Source organism: Notothenia coriiceps, unplaced genomic scaffold (genome assembly GCF_000735185.1).
Source record: "Notothenia coriiceps isolate Sejong01 unplaced genomic scaffold, NC01 NC01_scaffold00022771, whole genome shotgun sequence".
NCBI classification, from domain to species: Eukaryota; Metazoa; Chordata; class Actinopteri; order Perciformes; family Nototheniidae; genus Notothenia; species Notothenia coriiceps.
In genome coordinates this window covers 44,644-64,349 of record NW_011355472.1, presented here as the reverse complement: position 1 = coordinate 64,349, position 19,706 = coordinate 44,644, and the positions used below count along the sequence as shown (strand labels likewise).

The following is a 19,706-nucleotide window of genomic DNA, read 5'->3' as shown; positions in this document are numbered from 1 at the left end:
AGGGGAACTCCAACATACTCACACATTACCAAATAAGGAGTGAGAGTGAGCATAGCCGAAACCGGAAGCTGTGATAACTCTGGTGGCTACAATTAGCAGCTAACTTTTACTCTCCGATTTTACATAAAATGGAATTATGGATTATAAATAATTTTTTCAAAGCAACAGACACATTATCCACCTATGGATTAACCGATTCAGCCGCGTTTTTCTTGTTTTAACGCCATTGAACACGTCTTTTGATCAGATTGACAGCTACGGTTAGACGATCTCCCGTAAAAGCTCCGTAAAGGTACGTGTTGTGATGTCTGTGTTTGCTTCCCCTGTCGCGAGTCCGGATCACTCAGTGATGATACTAATACCTAAATAATCTGTGGAACCTCAGCTTTAATCGGATATCTTGTATGTGCAGCTACGATAAGTAATAAGGGTATCTTTATCTTGAGTTCTGTGCCAAAGTGCGTTAGCATTTTTCGCTCAGGGGTCATTTAGATGCTTCTTATGAGACTTGTGTTTTGTTTTGGTAAAAAAAATTGTTATCGTCATTTAGCTGAGATTCTTCCCGTTAATCTGGTATAACACATTAATAGGTTCTTAAATATTAAGATGCCCTGAGACACCGTGTCGTAAAAAAAAAAAGAAGCCCCCGGCGAGGGGGGCTTTGGGGCTTAACAGGTTTTAATCACGTGCAATAGGTTGGAGCGCTAGCCAATAGAAGCTCCAGTGATGTCACTATGTCGATCAGTCCAATGAGGCGTTTCAGGCAGGGGGGGAGTGTGTGGGAGAGAAACTCCCTCTGGAGGAGACTTTGGGATTTTAGCCTTTTTTAAGACCATTATCATGCACAAAAACCTATATAACACAAGCTGGATAATACAAAAATAAAGGTAAGTTCACCCAAATCCCAAAGAATATATTTTCTCTCTAAACCTATCCTTGTTGTAGATTTAGTTTTATCTTCTTTGGAAAACCAAAAATATGTCAATTGAAGGGGGGAAAACGGAATTTCCTTTATAAAGAAGGAATTATTGATCGGAAAGGTATTAGACTAAGACATTTCAAAACCCAAACATTCTGCAAGGCTTGATAACGTGCGAGAAAATGTCCTCACCATGTTCTGTGGTTTTATTGAACTGGCCCTTCCACATATGCCGTGTGAATAATAGCAACCATATGGTATTACAGTGGTCGGGGTCAGGGATTCATTATTGCTCCTCCAGGACTGCCTCACCCAGTGACATCATAAGGGCAAACAGATTTGTGTTTTTTTTATTAGTGAGAAATGTAATGGCTCAATGAATCTATGATACTGTACTGTACTGAAGCTAGCTTGTACATTTTCCTCTCTTATACTTTCCATACTTTTATTATATGTATTTCTTAGGATGTTGTATGTGCCTCTAACTATATTGACTCACCAGTAATGTAAGAGCTTGTCTCAGTCCGAGGCCCAGTCCCCATCAGGACCCGCCCTGATGCAGCTGTTCCTGCACAGAGTAATGGAGCCCACACCCACTCAGACATGTGAACAGCTACACACACAACGATGAATCTGACGCACACACTCACACAATGAAATGTTCTTCCAGTCAGAGGACATACATGTATCCAACACATCCTACTCCTCTTATGTCTGCATTCATTATACATACATCAACATTTTAATCCTCCACATGCTGCCATTACCAATTGAGTTACACAACTAAATGGGCAAACATCATCAGTGTATATTTGTTCAAGGACAGCTCAGCAGAGTATAGGATGCACTGGACTGGAGAGTATAATGGGAATTCCATTTGACTCTTAGTGATTTAGCCGTTGGCATTTCACTAAAGACTTCCTGTCTACTATAGCGATTAAGCTAGGTGCATTCTACAGAGAGAGATGCAACAAACAGCTTAGAAAGACCAGACAGCTGTCAGGTGGAAATTGAGTTAGTTTAATGGCTTAAAAGGCATATGAGAACTTAGCAGGTTAAGACAGACATGGGAGACCATTGTCATATCATTCTTTATTCGTGTTGAAAGTGTAGTTCATGAAAACAAATGTATTATTGTAATGAGGCTCTATGAATCACTTGTTTCATAACTTACTTACTTTTCTATTCCAAAACCAAATAAAAAACTGCTAAGCAATGGACAAAACACAACCAATATTATAATATAGTCCTCCAGGATAAGTCTCATCATTGTTCCATCAGTATTATTATTATTTGAGGGTAACTAGATGGCATGGTTGTGGAGTGGAAGTGAAACCTAAAAAAAAAAAAAAAAAACTTCTTACACTTCTTACATGTAAAACTGAAATGAATATAAATGTTGGAAATTAATGGTTACGGTAGAACTCATAGAAAACGTATTCTTCAGGAAAGAGCGTAGAATTTACAATATACAAAAGTATTCGTGTTTGGTTTGGGGTTATATTCTTTGATGCTTTAATTATATTCCTTCACTGTTCAACCAAGTGGTTTGTTCATAAACCCAAAGGTGTAGCAGGCAAATTCTGATCCACATCAATGAGGCTGATAGCCACTCATATCGACCATTTGATTGGCTGATACCAATGGAACTGGGAGAGGTTGGGATCCATTGCTTGACGTTGTTGTCGCCAACACTCAGTTCATTCCTCTGTCATAGAGCATGTGGATAATAGCCCCAGTGTGTGCCTACTAACTGGTCCTAACTGGTGCCATGCTTCCCCAAGCATCCAAACAATGGTTGTTATTCTGCTTAGCGCTGGAGAGAGGGTGAGTGGGTGTAAGGAATGACCAGTCCAGGGAGAGAGACAGGGGTGTCCAATATGGCCTACACACAGGGACTGGACTGTGCTGCAGTCTGCAAGGCGACGACAGCTCCACAAAGATCAGTTTGTCCGCCTCTACGCCCAGACTCTAAGTGTCATCGTGGGAGACACGGAGAGAAAGAAAAGGGATGGATGGTGAGGGGGGAAGAGCCGTTTCATTTCACTGAGCTGAGGCGGACAGGCAGGCGTGTTCAGCAGGCAGGAAGGACTCCGGTCATCTGGGGATGCTGAGAGACGCATCAGGGCTTTGGAGGACAGTCAGACAGAACAGGGCCTGAATATAGAATACACTTTGTTTACTCATGGACCAGCAACATCCACTGGCATGTTTGGGTGACCATGTTAGAGAGGGTTAATGACCATCGATTTCACAGACAATGGAATATTTATGGTGTCCACCAAAGATCCTGGATATGGTGCGTTCTTTCAATGTTATGTGTTATTTTTTGGTCTGTATTACTGAGGTTTATGATTCACCTCCATAAAAATGCAATATATTTATTTATTTAAATCAAACCCCTCGTTAAGTAGCCGACAATATGTGTGTAGTGTATTAAAAAGTACATTATTGTGTTAAGCAGGGAAGTAGATAGAGGCATACTCAAAAAATAGTACGACAATTTCTTTTTATACCACGTTGTTTTTTTTTTAACTTACTACACTGCCTTTTTCTGCATATTTTCAACATACTATTAGACTCTATATAATGCCGTTTTTTTCAAAACTGGACTGGATAAAGTACTTAAGTAAATATACTCTGCTAGATTCTAGATGCAGGTCATCCTTTTTCCACTGTGTTTTTTGAGGTTATTCTCAGAATTATCTCAGAATGTTCTGTGTTGTTTCAAAAATGTTTAATTGTCTGTGTATTGTCACTTAAAGTTATACGTTTAATAATATTAAAGTCATGAAACAAGGATAGCATGAATTCCAACCAACAGGAAGCCTTTGTCTTTTCAACGTACTTTACTTGGAGCTTTTTACAATATTTTTCACATTCTATACTATAACTTCATATTTCTCCATCATACAATACAGATCAGATTTTTTCCAAAAATGTTATTATTACTTTCCGAATATTTTAAATCTGCTTTACTATGCCTTTTTTCATATTTTCAACATACATAGTGTATCGTGTTTTGCATATTTTTGGACATGCTCAACAGTGAAATTTTTCCAAACTTTGGATACTATGACTTTTTTTATTTATGTTCGACATACTATACAATGACTATTTTCAACATACTATCATTTTAATTTGTCATTACATTTTTCAAAATACTATATGATGTAATATACTGTGACAATTTTCGATTTTGACATAGTTTAAGACATACTCTGCTATTCATTGTTTTCAAATAGTTTGACTTAGTATAGTATGACATATCAATTAATTATTTCTTATTATACTATATTTATTTTCATATTTTTGGACATACTACTATTACATTTTTTCATCATACTAAAAATAAATGTTATTGATATTTTCAACATACCTCTATCCTATGACAGTTTTCTCTATATGTGCAACATGCTATAATATAACATATTTTCTACATCCTTACAAACTAAGACGTACTATACTACCACTTTTTTCACACTTTAAATGACTGTTCTTCAACTTTTTGTTATATTTTTGACATACCATAACTTTTCTTTTTTTTAATACATTTAAAAAAACCACATAACGATGTCTGTCATAAATATGCAAGTATATTATGACCAGTATACAAAGTATATTATGTCGAAAATATGTCAAAACACGGTATAGTAAAGTGTGTCGAAAAAATAAAAAAAGAGATAGTATAGTATGTCGAAAATATGCAAAAGAAGAAATCATAGTATGTTGAAATAGAAGTCAAAGTATGTTGAAAAATAATATATAATAGATATAATATCAATATAATATATTGAGATATTTTCAACTTAAGCCGTTTTTTTGCATATTTTCGACATATTATATATATGATGTTTTTTCAGATTAATTCTACATACTACAGTATATATATATTTTTAATCATAGTTTACTTTTCTTTTCTTTTTTTCCTACATACTATCTTATTTGAGTAACTTACTGGACCATTTACTTCATTTGACTTGACATTGTTGGAGACTATTTTTAATTGAGGTCTATACAGTTATATATGTTCTATACAGTGTTTTCTTGTGTCTCAAGCATCCTTTGGTTTCCATCCATCCTCTAGTGGTATACAAATCGATTTACTTTGCTAATAGCTTGAGCTTGATAGTGTAATCCATCAGAGGGAATCTATCCTGCATTACTAATGTTGTTTTCATACTGTTTGATAATGCAACTTATACAACATGGCTTAACATTACAATAATGTAACTCCGGCTAATAGATTTGTTATCATTATGGTCATCATATATAAGTCATATGGAAATCACTGCATTGAATGGTGGGATAAACCTATTTAACATATCCAAACCACTTTACCACAGTATGTGAACAAGCTATAATGCAACATAATGTGATTAGCTGTGTAAACACCACAATAAAATCATTGAAATTCAGTTTTCTATCCCTGTAACACCTTTCTCCTCTCTTCTTCCCTGCAGTCCACCTCCTGAAATCCACAGATCTCAGCCGCCACAATCTGCTCTACCTGAAAGAAATCGGGAATGGCTGGTTCGGGAAGGTAAGCCCACCTCTGAACCCTCAATCTTCATAACTTTCTGCTCGGTGGTTTGTTAGCCGCCCCTGCAGCTCCCCGTCAGGTAGATCAAAGGATCAGTGAACCTCATGTCACGGCTGTTAGTTTCTGCTGTGATCCTGGCCGACACTCTGAGTTACCTTTAATGCAAGAGTGTGTGATGCAAACCCTGGCCTTTGATATCAGACTTAGCCCAAAAGGACACATGTAAAACTCAAATTAATAATAACCCAACAGTGCAGGTTAGACCATATGGTTTGGTGTTTTTACAATCAGATAACATGTTCTTGTCGTTCTTTCTCGTTCTCTCCCCCTCTGTTTCTTTGTCTGTTTCTCTCCACTCAAACTGTTCACTCATCACTATACATGCGTCCTCTCCATCCTTGCGTACCTTGACTGGGTATGTCCATCTGTACGTGTGTTTGTCTGCATTTGTCTGTCCTTGGTCTCCTGTCCCTGAACTCCTGCACGATCGTTCATGTCTTTGTATCTGTCTTTGTGTAACGCTCACTCCCACTCCATACTCAATGGGTTCGTTTGTATGTAAATGTGTGTGTTTGTCTGTGTACTTGTGGTCCCTGTGTGTATATGTCTATATTTACTGTTTCAGGTTCTGCTGGGGGAGGTGAACACAGGTTTAAACTCCTCCCAAGTGGTGGTGAAGGAACTGAAAGCCAGCAGCAGCGTGCAGGACCAGATGCATTTCCTGGAAGAAGCAAAGCCTTTCCGGTACATATTTACCTTTTTCACCATTGATTCTGTTTGGATTTCTGTATTCTATCTGTCTGTCTGTCATCAATGGACAAGTCATCTTAGTCAAATCGACTTTACTGTCAATTCTCAGGTGTTGGAACTAAGGAATGACATTTTTGACTTTTATTATTTGTGTCATTCGGAAATAGGATTTTTTTATTATTGTTTTATTATATAGTGTCAAGCATAAATAATAATAATTTCCCATCCATGCTAACAAGACACCTTTATTCAGAATAAAATAAAAATCCCAAAAACAATAACATTAAAAATGGTATTGAAAACAAATAAATCATCCAGAAAGAATGGCAATGTCAACCTACACGCATAACCTTGTGCAAAACATCTTTGTAGATAAATAAATAAAGAGACATTAGCCATTTTATCCAAATAAATCAAATAACTTTCTTCTAATCCGGTTCATGCCACATGATAAGTTATTCCCATACATTTATTGTATGGGAATAACTTAAGTACCGTATGCTAAACATGAACATCAACTTGTGGTTGATATGCATTTCCTGTAGTATGCCTAAATAGTCATAGAAAAGTCATAATATAGCATGTCAGAGTAGTGTGCCTTAACACGATTAGTTAAAGTTAGCTTAGTTTAATTAATGGTGGACATAGTAGTATTATCATTTTAAAATACATGTATGTAACAAATAAGTATAGTACGCCATAACAATAACACATTTGATGTTGAATGTTTTACTATAACATAACTATTATTAGTGTAAAAATTCACTGCCTGCCTCATTATGTGCTGTGACCACACGCTCTTCCTCTCCTCCTCTCCTCTCTTCCTCTCGCCCTCTCTTCCTCTCCTCCTCCTCTCGCCCTCTCTTCCTCTCTTCCTCTCCTCTTCCTCTCCTCCTCCTCTCGCCCTCTCTTCCTCTCCTCTTCCTCTCCTCCTCCTCTCGCCCTCTCTTCCTCTCCTCCTCTCTCCCTCTCCTCTTCTCGTCCTCTCCTCCTCTCCTTATGCTCGTCCTCTCCTCCTCTCAGCTCCCTCCAGCACCCTGCTCTGCTGGCATGTATTGCCCAATGCACAGAGATCACTCCCTACCTACTGGTGATGGAGTTCTGTCCTCTCGTGAGTATCCCAAGGCCTTACACATGTTAAGCGTTGATTAAGATGACATCTGAATAAATGTCACAACGAGTTAAAGGGTCTGAATCTGAGAGGAGAGCTGCCACATTTACGCTGTGCTGCCCTGTTGGAAATTTCTCATTTCATTTAAGGATTTTAATATTTTAAAAAACACGGTGGCTTGAATGTTCCTTTTACTGCTAAGTGTTATTCAATTAAGCTATAAAATATTGAAATAACATAGAGTACATTGTAAGATATGTGCTATAATATTTGTAATGAAGCCCAATTCATCTTAAAGTCTGCATTAGATCTTGTAACTCATCAGCACCCTAAATGGATCGAAAAAGGCAATAAAAACATTCTTGACAGTTGCTATAAATATTTGACAGTTCAACCCAGGTTTATATGTCCTGCTTTGCTTGTACCACTTGAAATGCAGCTTAAAAATCCATCATCCTATAAAAAAACAACAAGAAAAAACATTTAATCCAGCACAGCCATAACCTGAGATGGTCTGTTAAAACATTTTAAATGTACACATGCAACAGAGGACACAATGTTGGTGTATTTCTATTCATTATTCCTAATACCAAGCCAGATGGGCCTTCTTGCACAAAAGATGGTTGACTCTTGGCCCCATTAAGCACAGTACAATACAACACTGCCCTCACGTGGTGGGAGCTTGTAACATACAGATGTTTTACTTTGTGTTCAGGGAGATGTGAAGGGTTACCTCCGAAGCTGCAGGACCGCAGAAGCCATGACCCCGGAGCCCCTGCTTCTCCAGCGGATGGCCTGTGACATCGCCTCAGCGCTCTTACACATGCACAAACACAACTTCGCGCACAGGTAGTGAGCATATTAAATATCAAAACATGTACAAATTACATCCCCAGGCCCGGGTCTGTTATGATATTTTGGAAATATGCCATTTGCTCCTTGGTTGCTTCCTGGAACAATATCCTGGTGCTGCCTGAGTGATCCTCACAGACTCCAGCATCAGTGATTTTGTTGCAGGTGGTGGACCTCATCTCCACAAGTCAAGCTTCCTCTCAGTCTGCAGCTTTTTGTACAGATAGCAGTGTTGAACTATAGAACAACTCCAAAAAGAATGATGTCATCTCACAATAAGTCAGAGTGTTGCATGCACGGTTTCTCAAATATTACCTTTCTCAAATTGTCTGGCCTTAATTTGTATATGAATTAATTAAAATGAGCTATCAGCTCTATAACCTCTTCCCCCTTTGTATCTAGTGACCTGGCTTTGAGAAACTGCTTGTTGACGGCTGATGTCTCCGTGAAGGTTGGAGATTACGGCCTGTCCCAGAGCAAATACAAGGTCTGTTTATCAGAAAAACATGCACACAGTCAAATATATAAACACATATATATTTTACAAGCAAATAATTAAATGAATCGTATTTTTTTGCAAGGAATAACGTGTTAAGGGTACTTGGAACAAAAAAATAAATGACATAGAAGATAGGATTCCTGGTACATTTTGTTGTCTGTATAGAGTACATTGCCTTGCCATATGCGCCTAATGAGTGAATCTCCAAAAGATCTAGCATTTAGTCCACCAAAGTGAGTTCCTAGATATTGTACATGTTACAGAGATTATTTTCACATGTTTTGATTACAATATTGAAATTGAAAACTAAGCAAAAAATGATGAAAAGTAACCATAAAATGCTTTAGTTTTGTTGTTGTTGCTTATTTTGACTGTGCAGCTCATATGATTGAATAAAACTAAATTATAAATAAGTAAACACAGCGTGTATGTTCCTATCAGGATGATTACTTGGTCACATCAGATCAGATGTACGTGCCGCTGCGTTGGATCGCTCCAGAGCTGGTGGACGAGGTCCACGGAAACCTGCTGGTGGCCGACCAGACCCAGCAGAGCAACATGTGGTAGGCAACACACACACACACACACACACACACACACACACACACACACACACACACACACACACACACACACACACACACACACACACACACACACACACAGATGTTCGGAAATATTGATTGTTTTTCTGTTCATTTTTCTGCTAGATTTGGACATTCCTTAGGCCTATTTTATCTGAAAGAATACTGTCAGTTATTGTGCATTTTTTTTAAATGTAAGATAAAGCAGTCAAGTAGAGAAAAGTTTAAGATAACGATCTGTGAAATAATAAAGTTCTGACTGTGAATGAAAACATGGATGGTGCAAGGTATCCCATTTTTGATATTTTTTGGACTAGATTAAGACTAGACCAAATACTTGATCTAATCGCTATTTTATATTTAATAATCACAACATCTATGATATCCTGTGTCTCAGGTCTCTGGGTGTGACCATCTGGGAGCTGTTTGAGCTGGGCAACCAGCCCTACAGACACTACTCTGACAGACAGGTCCTGACGTACACTGTGAGGGAGCAGCAGCTGCGACTGGCCATGCCTCTGCTCAAAGTGCCGCTGGCCGAACGCTGGTGAGACACACAGAGGAACACATTTACATTACATTGCATTTAGCTGACGCTTTTATCCAAAGCGACTTACAATAAGTGCATTCGACCAACAAGATATAAACTTGAAGAAAACAGAATCATATAAGTACATCAGGTTTCATTGAGCTAAAACATTTCAAGTGCTACTCAACTGGCTTTAGATAAGCCAGTCCTTTATTAGTATATAAGTGCTTTGTTAGTAATTCTATCGCTCGAAGTGGAGTCGAAAGAGATGAGTTTTCAGTCTGCGCCGGAAGATGTGCAAGCTATCTGCTGTCCTGATTTCAATGGGGAGCTCATTCCACCATTTTGGAGCCAGGATAGCAAACCCACGTGTTTTTGCTGATGGGAACTTGGGTCCCCCTCGCAGTGCGGGTGCAGCGAGCTGTTTGGCTGATGCAGAGCGGAGTGCACGCGCTGGGGTGTACGGTTTAACCATGTCCTGGATGTAGGAAGGGCCAGATCCATTCGCAGCATGGTACGCAAGTCCATTGTCTTGAAGTGGATTCTAGCAGTTACTGGAAGCCAGTGAAGGGAGCGGAGGAGCGGCGTGGTGTGGGAGAATTTAGGAAGGTTGAAGACCAGACGAGCCGCTGCATTCTGGATGAGCTGCAGAGGTCGGATTGCACATGCAGGTAGACCAGCCAGGAGGGAGTTGCAGTAGTCTAGGCGTGAGATGACGAGAGCCTGGACCAGAAACTAGTTCAAAGCATGTACAGTTCTTACATTGAACACATTCAAAGCAACACATGCTAATTCCTGCTATGATAATTGGATTCTTATTTATTCTACAGGCTCTAATTATTATGCTTATTCTACTGGTTTTGATTCCCTTTAAAAAAATTGTTGTTGTCTTAATTTCTTGGTCGCTTGAAGGCACATTACATATATTGCACCGGCTGGTGTTATCTGCTGAACTACCTGTTTTCTCTTATATGTGTACATGACTTGTGTTATGCTCGGATCCCTCAGGTATGAGGTGATGCAGTTCTGTTGGCTCCAACCTGACCAGAGACCTACTGCAGAGGAAGTCCACCTGCTGCTCAGCTACCTGTGTGCCAAGGGGGCCAGTGAGGCCGAAGAGGACTTTGAGAGGCGATGGAACTCCCTGCGCCCCAACACCGTATTCAACAGCCACCGATGTGCCCTGGCAATGTCACAAACCCACCCCTCCTCAACCTCCTCATCTTTCCCTCTCCTTGAGCAATTTTCAGCTGCTGATGGCTACCACTCTGAGTCTGGAGATGATATACTAACTGTCACTGAGACCAGCCACGGCCTAAACTTTGAGTACAAATGGGAACAAGCCAGAGCAAACCAGTCGTATAGAGCCCCGGACTCTTCTGGTGCCTTGAGTCAGGTCAACCATCATTATCAGGAAGCATTTTACCCACCCGGGGGCATTGTGGGAGGCTGCCCCATGGAGAGAAGCCACGGAGTTTCTCCTTACTACCAATCCAAACATCTGCATGCTCCAGGCGTACTCCCCGTTCTTAGTGCCCATAGCCCCTCAGTAAACAGTGAATACTACATCCGCATTGAAGAGCCAGTAGACTGTAACATTGATCTGGACTACACCATGTGCTCCTACAGCCCAGACTACCAGGGCAGCAGTGGGAGCTTTCTGACAGGAAGTGCAGACTCAGGTGAGTGCATTTGCCCGTCACAGGGCAACAACATGGATCCCTATTGGTCAGCAGATATCAATAAGTCTGATATGTACGACTCAAATGACTCAAGTCCTGCCATCTCCCTGACAATGGAGCCCCTTTTAGGGCAAGTTCTGGACAATAGCCCACTGCAACCCTGGGAGTCTAGTCACTACGTGTCCTATAAAGACAGAGATGGGGGTTACTATTATGAGCACTCACCGCCATTGGGGATGGATCACTATCTTATTGGACATGAGTCCTCCAGTGAGCGCCATCAGGAAAGCTGGGGGTCAAGGAGCCTGCGCCAGGCATTGGGGGAGTTTGATAACCCGCTAGGTGTAGCCCCCGTCGTAGGCAGTGCACCTCAACAGGCCTACAGAGACCCATATCTGAACACAAGTCAGAACTCCATCATAGGAAAGAACATGACAGGGGGCTACTACGACATGATGGGCTCCCTGAGGAAGACGATGCCCAGCCACACCAGGCATAACAGCCACTCTGTCAGTATTAATATGGAGACAGAGGGGGCACTCTTCATCGGGCACAGAGACAGTGACACAGAGGAGGAAGAAGAAGAGGACATATTTGTTGAGAGACACACCTGCAACACTTGGCCTTCAAAACACCGCCACAGCAGTCACCAAAGACGCGCTAGCCACAGCTGCAGACAGGATGCTTACGTAGATTTCCACTACACGATGCCAAGTACAGATATTGAAGACTCCTGGCCGGAGGAGCAAAGCCTGGCCTTCCACTCGCTTCCCAAACACATTGACTATCTTGAGCCCCAACAGGTAAAAGATAACAGTGCTTGCCTTAGCCTGAATAAACATCCCCCAATGGTGCCATCAGACAACTGCAACCCCTATCTCTACCTGTGCCATCAAAGTGAGACTCAGGTGCCGGCATCTGGAGAGTGCTGCCACTCGCACTTTGTTGACCCGCTCACAGGCTTGCTAGTCAGGAACAACAGCTACAGTCACAGCTACACTCACAGCAGCTACATCAGCGATAAGGCCGTTGACACCCCAAGCAATGACGAGATGATCAATCTATCACCAGCTCCAGGGGGTCCCATTGTGGCCAAACCTGCGTTGATGAAGAGTGAGGACAGAGAAGAGCATTATGTTGATCTGACAACGGGTGATTCACACTTCAAAGAAAAGAGGGAGGATGTAATCAAGGACAATTCAATCATTCAAAGACAGACAGAACCTATAGAGGAAGAAGTGAGCCTGGCAACGGCTATAACCACTCCCCCTCCAGCTGACAACATGCATGTGATGGTGGCCCTCACAGATCCACAGTCTGAGATTAGTCAAAATGGTGACAGCGGTGTCGACCGAGGAGGCTCCAGTGTAAGTCTTGCTGACATACTCGACTGCAGTGATGACGAGGATGAGGATGACAACACTGACGATATCACTGACGTTACCTCAGGCATCTTTGCAGATGATACCAGCGAGCTGAACGCCTCTCCCGCCTTCAAGTCGATACAGAAGCAGGTAGGAACTCCCGATTCCATGGATTCCATGGATCTGCCATCTGCCGCCGGGTCTTGTGAAGGCTTCAGCCCTGCGTCCTCCCACCCTTCCAGCTCACCTAAAGCTATGGACAGTGGCTATGACACAGAAAATAACGAAAGCCCTGAGTTTGTACTCAAAGAGCCCCATGAACCCCGTGAACAACCGTTGGGGAAGCCCACTCTTGACGCAAGCCTTGAGGAGGAGGAGGAGGAGGAGGAGGAGGAGGGTCATGGAGGAGAGGATAAAGTAGTGCCCACAGAGGATGAACCCTCATTGGGGGAAGATTTGGCCTCAGGAGCCTCACAGACTGGCGACCACATCCTTTTACCACTTAGTGATAAGACTCCGTACAGAGACTCTGCCTACTTTTCAGACTATGAGAATGAGAGGCTTTCTAGGGATGACGTGGAACAACCTTCAGAGACAGTAAGGCATGAAGAAATGGTTGAAAAGGAACAGCACATGGGAGAAAAGAAGGGTGAAAAAAGAAAAAATGAGGAGGATGAGGAAGAGCTGAGGGACAATGTGAACAAAGACATACAACTTGAAATGGAACACACGTCAACAGGAGGAATGGATTCACCAACAGGGATGGTTGCATACTTGACAGTAGAGAGCGGTCTAGATGAGGTATTGGGGCTACCTCTGGAGTCTTCTGACAATGCTTCAATGGCAGAAGGTGGGCTGGACGAATGGCCATCTCAGGACGAGGGTTCATCCTTAGGAGACTGGGCAGCAGAAGTTGTGGGGGCAATGGAAGAGGCTATCGGTGCCCTGAACGAAGATTGTACCGCCACTGTCAAGGTAGAGGAGGAAGCCGAAGACTCGCCTCAAGATTTAAAAACAACAGAAGAGCCAGAGATCAAGACAATTCACAACAGGCCATCAGGGATATCCGGTGAAATCCTTCACTCTTTACCCAAAGACGAGGTAGCCTTGCAGCACAGGGCAAACATCAGGAGGTTTTCTTCATCCTCTCCACCACCACCATCCACTCCTCCCCTTCCAGTCCCTGACACAGAGGGCCACAGGTCTGGGGAAGAGGGGGATGTGGAGGACGTGGACACCGATGACAGCGACGAGTCGGATGAGGAGCTGCGAAGCTACAGTGTGCAGGAACAGAGCGGAGGGGACGAGAGCGATGACGAGTGCCACCCAGTGCCCATCGTGGTGAGTGACAACAGCCAGGACCACAAACTGCGCAGCCTTCTGAAGCTGCCAACCCTGCTGACATCAGAAAACCTGGACGAGGAGCTTGAATACAAGAAGAAGACGGTGTCCTTTTTTGATGATGTCACTGTCTACCTATTTGATCAGGTAAGAGAGGCTGTTCTGAACTTATAAAACCTTCATGAATGTTTTTGACATTAGCATAAATTCAAGTTAGCTTGTGGCTGAAAAGGCCACTCATAGTTTAACATTCATTGAAAATGATCACCAATTATTCAGCTCTACAAACCTTTTTAACCTTTTTGAACTCATTGCTTTTGTGTTTATGTCATGTTAAGGGTATTATCTGCCATTTTCTGTTGGGCAAACGGCAGACAAACCTTCCTGACGTAGCTTGCTAATGTTGCAGTTAATGTTAATACATTAGCTGCAGTATAACACTCTAAAAAGCAGGTGAAATGGTAGTGGCAATGTATCATACAGCTTGAATTGTTCGAGTCTCAAGTCTTTACAATTTTTTTCTACTTCACTGCCACTAGGAAAGCCCGACTAAGGAGCTAGCTGAGCATGGCTTCCCTTTAGGATCAGAGGGACAGAGTTCACGGAGCAAATCTCATGAAAGGCTTAACGCCTCGGATGACTCTTCAGATGGGAACATCTCGGAAGAGAGTAAGTACAAGAAAACATTTAAATGTAGTACATAAAAATATGCTTCTTTTTACGTCCATAACAACTAATTGAGTTAGCAATATACTTTCCTAAATATCTTATTGTCTGCTCCCAGGTGCAGGGTATGAGTGGGAGGACGACTTCCCCCTGCTTCCTCTGCAAACATCCTCAGCGGCAGCCGACTCCCCCCCACCACGCTCCATCCCCAAAGCTCCGGAGCCCAAACCATCCGTACAGTTCTCCCGCTTCACTGTCTCCCCCTCCACCGTGTCCCGCTTCTCCATCACACACATCTCGGACTCTGATATGGACTCTGTAGGAGGTGGGTTCCTTTGAAATAACCACTAGGACTAGGTTTTATTGACTTAATTCTTACATAGTAGCCTATACATAAAACACAATATATATTTTTTAGGAATGAAAAGGAGATCGAATTTCTGAACAGATTGAAGCAGTTTATAGAAGTGGTTGCAGGGAAACTTGCGACTGAATGATCGATGATACTAAAACTGGGAAACATAGCATGTCAGAACTAAGGGACAAAAAGAAAATGTCTAAAATACTCAGCATTGATATTTGAAGATAACCGACTTACATTCATTATGAATGTGGAGTCAGTCCTAGACAGTTAACACCAAAACCATATTGAGTTGGCCATAATTTAGAGTGCATTTTATTTCAAAATATTAAGATAACTGAATTAAAATAGTTTTTTTATTTATGCCTCAACTGTAAAAGTTACTCTAACATAGTCAGAAACAGGTATGGACATATAATATTGTTTAGAAGATGCTATGTTGTTCTTGTGTTAGACTGCACACCAATGTGGGTGACAACCCCATTAAAAAAGCAATTATTTTGGCAACAGCTTATCGCCCCAGACCGAATTGTGTTCATTAAACCTCCTTGCCTCATTTTGTGTTTCGCAGGAAGCAGCGAGGATGGGGACAAAGAATAATGACCTGTGGATAATTATTGCCTCTCCGTGACAACAACTCGGCCTGCTAGCATGACTTCTTATTTATTTCTTGACGTCAGGTTTTAGAAACACAAGACAGTGCCTCTTACCGCCTGCGGACACTTTTGAAAAGGTTGTGCTTACTGACCTAAGCTGTTTAGAACAATGAAAAGAGAATGGTTAATATATACAAAATTACAGAATATTAATATATACTGTGTGTATGATGTAAACAGATCTATGAAAGCAGGGGATACTTTGATTGTACATATTTTTTCGGATCAAAGAGACACAATGGAAGGACATACCTTTGGAAAGCAACACATATTCCACCTTTTTCACTTCTTAATTTATGACAGGAAGCATTCATGAGAGTGTGAAACCACCTGGACTTAGAGAAAAGAAACGTTGAACTGTGCAAACGGTCGCTTGGCAAAGACACCTCCACTTTTTGGCTTTTCAACAGAGGATCAGCACTTTGAAGACTCTACAGCTCCACAGACTTTGTACTTTGTAGAAAATTGATTTGCTTGTCTTAATAAATATCAACAAGAATCCTTAAGGTATCACAAGTAATATAATGTTCATATTTGGGTTCATTCAGAGACAAAGGGAAAAGAAAGCAGGAAGCAATGGGAATTTTGATGGGTCATGTCTGGTTTCAGAATGTTTTTGTGTGGAAACAGCTGATCAAACCTGAACAATGTGATATTTTGTGACTATTTATTTTGTATCAGGACCATTACTGTACTCTTTAACATACATGTGGCTCATTCTCTCTACCAAATTGAATGCCAGCACCGCCATCACAACCAATCCCTCCTGTTGTAAACATCAAAAACACTATCGTGACAATAAGGAAAGAAGTCATTTCAGACTTCACTAATTAAACAGTTTTTTATAATATAGCAATGCATGGTTTTAAGTATAAGAAAACATCATCTTTAAACATTATTTTATTAAAGACAAAAAGGGACCGTTTTTGGTTTTGTCTTTTAGTCTTGACACATGGTCATGGAAATCCATTTTCATGTTACCTATTGCTGCCAAAAACACATTTTCAGCAATATTGATGATTCATGATATGGACTGCTACATGATGGATGAGTTCTCTAATAGGGGCCAATACGGGTGGGCAATATGTATGAAATCACAGCACATGAAATATTATATTGCAGTTTTGTTATACTGTACCTCCTGCAGAAGTACTTTTTGCAGAACTTTGAATCGTGAGTCAATAAATAACTGTCTAGATTAGAACATCTGAAAAGTCAAGTTTCTTCGTCATATTGATGCAAAGCTCCAGCTAAGCTAAAACATAATTCATTTGAAACCACAGATATCAGGGGCAGTAGTTGTTTACTTATGTAACATAGTGACATCACTACGTAACACTCTTGCTTCTATTGGCTAATGCTCCAACACATGATACGTGCTAGGCTAAGGGAAAGGAAGTTTCTAAGCGGTTGACCAATGAGTCGTCTAGCTAAGCAATCAGAGCAGACTGGGCTCTGGTTTCAGACAGAGGGTGAAAAGAGGTGCTGCAGCACAGGCAGTACGAGAAAAGAAAGGACCTTATCAGAATATAGGCACAAAATACAATTATCAAACCTGAAAATAAGCATAAATGGACCCTTAAAAAGGATAGAAGCTCTGTTTTTTAAAGTCATCATCATATTGCCCAGCCCTACAGGCCAATTCATTCAAATACAAACTTGCACAACAATAATAAAAGCTGTTAAATTCTTCTTTTGTCTGAACAAACATGCTGTTACATAATGTAAATCAGCACATTATACATCTAGTGTGTTCCAGCTATTGCTCATTGCTACTGTCTCCTGCTTCTATATTGGCTACACTGACGTTGTTTGGAGCAGTTTTGTTCTATGATTTTGGTATTAAGCTGAAATATTGACTCTTTTCAGATTTGAATGAAGAGTCACAAGAAAAACTTTTTACTATGTGAATTTTTCACATATAAATCACATCTGATCATCAAATGTCAAACGGAATGAGATTTAATTACACTTGAAATATTTAAAAATAAACTTATGGAGCCATATTGTATTTAGGTGGGATAGATCAGTTAAGTGTTAAGTCTAATGTGTCTGGTCAGCTTGTTAAAGGCAATGGGGAACGATGTCATGATCATGATATGTTTCAATGCTTTGCTTTCTGTGTGTGTTAATGATAGGAAGTGAAATGGAAGGTGTGTTGATGGGATATTGGAGCACACAGTGCTCTGTGATCAACATGTAGTGTCTTCTAGTGTTTGTTTGCATAGAACCATCTAGACAGCCGTCCGTAATATTTTTGTATCTCGACAAGAATACTTTTAAGAGTATTGATGTAATGTACCAGTACAGGAGGGAGGATTGAAAAAAACAAAAACATGTCTCTTATGTTTTATTGTTGCCAAAGAGATGTTGTGTTGTGGATCAGGGGCAACAGATGGGTTGTTTTTACCCCACAATGGAGATCAAGAGGCAGAGCAGGGGCTTTGGCCTGGTCGTAAAAAAGAACATGCGATGCCGTCAGTAACATGTGCCCCCCCCCCCCACTGACCTGGTCATATCATTACTTTCTGTACCTTCTATCAAATATAAATAAAGTCTGTTTTACACATCTTAAGACTATTTGCACCATTTGTTGATTGTGTTTTACCTAGAGTACTTTGGGTTCACGTGAGAAGACAATATAATTCACTGGCAATATCGAAAAAGTGTTTTAATTGAATGTGATGAGGCAACATTGTTTTGTGTTTATACGTCTACTGTAGGTCTGTGCTGGGATTAAACTAAACTGTGTTAACCCGATAATAGCCTGATCTGACTGATACAAAAAACTAAACATTGGGGATGACCAGAGGTGGGAAGTAAGTACATTTATTCCAGTACTGTACTGAACTACAATTTTGAGATAGTAGTACCTTACTTGAGTATTTCCATTGTATGCTACTTTGTACTTCTACTCAACTACAATTCAGAGGTCAATCGTGTACTTTTACTCCACTACATTTATTTAGTATCTTTAGTTACTTTACAGATGTGGATGAATGATGTGAAATATAATCAAGTGTTAAATCAGACTTTAGTTCAACCTGGAGCAAATCCACAAGCTACCCTGCAGTATACAAAGTCATTGTAACTAGCTGCACCTTTACCAGCTTTGAGAACACTTTCATGATCAATCATTATAAAACATATCATATATATTATTCTGAAATGGACCAATCTGCACAACGACTACTTTTACTTTTGGTACTTTAATTATATTTTTATGCTAAAACGTTTGTACTTTTACTTGAGTAACATTTTGATTGCAGGACTTTTACTGTGACAGACTTTTACTAAGATCTGAGTACTTCTCCCACCTCTGGGGATGACTCGGGACAACGTGATTTGCCTTCACTCACCTAGCTCCACAACTTCCTGTAAACAGAGAGGGAAAAAGGGAATACATTGGCCCTTTCTCATTTCTCTAACTCCCCTCCTCGACTCCTATCCTCGAGACTTAGTCCCGCCCACAGGAGATGCGAGCGGAGGAGCCGAGGAGAGAGGAGGGGAAGCAGCAGGCGGTTAGAGAAATGAGAACTGCTCTCCTCTGAGCGGTGATTTTAAAGAGACGTCCATTAATGATGACAGGAGGCACAGCAGCCCTCTGTCTGATGGACAGATGTGTTCATGACCACTTATATATTTACTTATAATTCATTCACAGTGCGGTATAATGAGACAATAGCAGGCTACAGATGCGCGCACACACACACACACACACACACACACACACACACACACACACACACACACACACACACACACACACACACACACACACACACACACACACACACACACACTACTACGTACTAACTTACTAGTATAGTACGTATACTACGTAACGTA

The 19,706-nt window shown here is 40.9% G+C and overlaps 1 protein-coding gene across 3 annotated transcripts; it reads left to right on the top strand.

Annotated features, from left to right (window-relative positions):
* The first annotated feature begins 2,973 nt into the window (after positions 1-2,973).
* Positions 2,974-18,419, top strand: aatkb (apoptosis-associated tyrosine kinase b). Of its 3 annotated transcripts, none has more exons than XM_010781129.1 (12): positions 2,974-3,218; positions 5,383-5,462; positions 6,103-6,206; positions 7,236-7,323; positions 8,039-8,172; positions 8,578-8,662; positions 9,116-9,237; positions 9,656-9,805; positions 10,796-14,321; positions 14,714-14,843; positions 14,959-15,165; positions 15,773-18,419. In XM_010781129.1, exons 1-12 carry the CDS (start codon positions 3,158-3,160, stop codon positions 15,799-15,801), a joined length of 4,716 nt encoding a protein of 1,571 aa, XP_010779431.1. In that variant the 5' UTR covers positions 2,974-3,157; the 3' UTR covers positions 15,802-18,419. The 3 variants fall into 3 exon arrangements, with proteins under 3 accessions (XP_010779431.1, XP_010779430.1, XP_010779432.1); XM_010781128.1 differs by having other exon boundaries at positions 6,088-6,206; XM_010781130.1 differs by lacking the exons at positions 2,974-3,218; positions 5,383-5,462 and adding an exon at positions 5,531-5,877 and having other exon boundaries at positions 6,088-6,206.
* Positions 18,420-19,706: the final 1,287 nt, after the last annotated feature.